Source organism: Myotis davidii, unplaced genomic scaffold (assembly GCF_000327345.1).
Source record: "Myotis davidii unplaced genomic scaffold, ASM32734v1 scaffold663, whole genome shotgun sequence".
Lineage (NCBI taxonomy): Eukaryota > Metazoa > Chordata > Mammalia > Chiroptera > Vespertilionidae > Myotis > Myotis davidii.
Window position 1 is genome coordinate 468,121 of NW_006295816.1, and position 1,249 is coordinate 469,369.

Here is a 1,249-nt window from a genome sequence, read left to right on the forward strand (position 1 = left end):
GGGGACAAACCAGCCCTGCCAGGGGCCCAGTAAAGCTTCCCTCCTCGAGTCGGTACCAGCCCTCGGCCCACCCAGCGCCCACGCCCAGGCCCCGGAGAGGCAGCCGGAGGAGCTCCATGTTCTCGCCTGCTGGGGCCGCTGCAGCGCTGCTGGAGGATGCCAAGCCCCAGGGGGCCCGGGGCGAGCAGCTGGGGGGCCGGCCCTACGCTCCAGAGCAGGGGTCCTCAAACGTTTTAAACAGGGGGCCAGTTCACTGTCCCTCAGACCATTGGAGGGCCGGACTATAGTTTTAAAAAAAACTATGAACAAATTCCTATGCACACTGCACATATCTTATTTTGAAGTAAAAAAACAAATGTTTTCGGTGGGCCGCAGGTGGCCCGCGGACCGTGGTTTGAGGACCCCTGCTCCAGAGAAACTGCTGGGGGCACCAGGACACGGGGCTTGCCAGCCCTGCCTTGGCCCCTACTCTGGACCCCCCACCGTGAGCAGACGGACCCGCGGCCTGAGGGATAAGCTCCAGGCAGCCGGGTCCTGCACGTCAGGGGCGCCTGGACACTGCCCGGAACAGGGACCCCAGCTTCGTGGCACCCGCAGCCTGAGGAGCCGTGGCTCACTTGGCGTGGTAGCGCCGGAAGACCAGGGTGATGGTGTAGGCGGCCATCCTCTTCCTCGCGAACAGGCTCACCCCGCTGTACTTCCCGGGGACCCCAAACAGCAGATCTGCAGGGAGAAACCAGCAGGCACTGACCAAGGCCTCCCCACCTCCACCTGGCATGAGGGTGGCCCCTGACCTGCCGAGCACCCAGCGCAGGGCTGGGTGGCGACGCCCAAGGCACCTTTGAGCGTGGCTGAGGTCTGCAGGGTCTTGGGCTCGTGCTGGTGGATGGTCGCGATGATGTCGGGGTCGGCGTGGAAGTGCTCGTGGTCATTCTGCCAGAAGTTGGCCGGCGACAGCAGCAGGCAGCCGTGCTCGGGGAGCAGGTTCCGGAGCTTCCTGAGGCCTGGCAGCAGGTCGGTCACCTGCAGGCACACGTCCTCCAGGCTCCTGGCCCCAGAGCTGGCAGGGAAGGGAGGCACGTGTGCAGACACGGGCAGGCCCACGCCTGGTGGCCCCGTGCCATCCAGTCCCCAGGAGCCGGTGTCTGAGCCAGGAAAGGCTCCTCCAGGTCGACAGCCACATGGGGGTCGGACCTTCCAAGCGTGTGCAGCCCAAAGGCTGATCACCTGACAGGCCGCCCACCAAGAC

General features: G+C 65.4%; 1 protein-coding gene across 1 annotated transcript in view; it reads right to left on the reverse strand.

Moving 5' to 3' along the window:
- SCAP (SREBF chaperone) overlaps positions 1-1,249 on the reverse strand; it is a 15,446-nt gene that overhangs the window by 9,450 nt on the left and 4,747 nt on the right. The window contains 3 exon segments of the mRNA XM_015568260.1: positions 57-202; positions 617-723; positions 840-1,060. Of these exon segments, the coding sequence (XP_015423746.1) occupies positions 57-202; positions 617-723; positions 840-1,060 (474 nt within the window).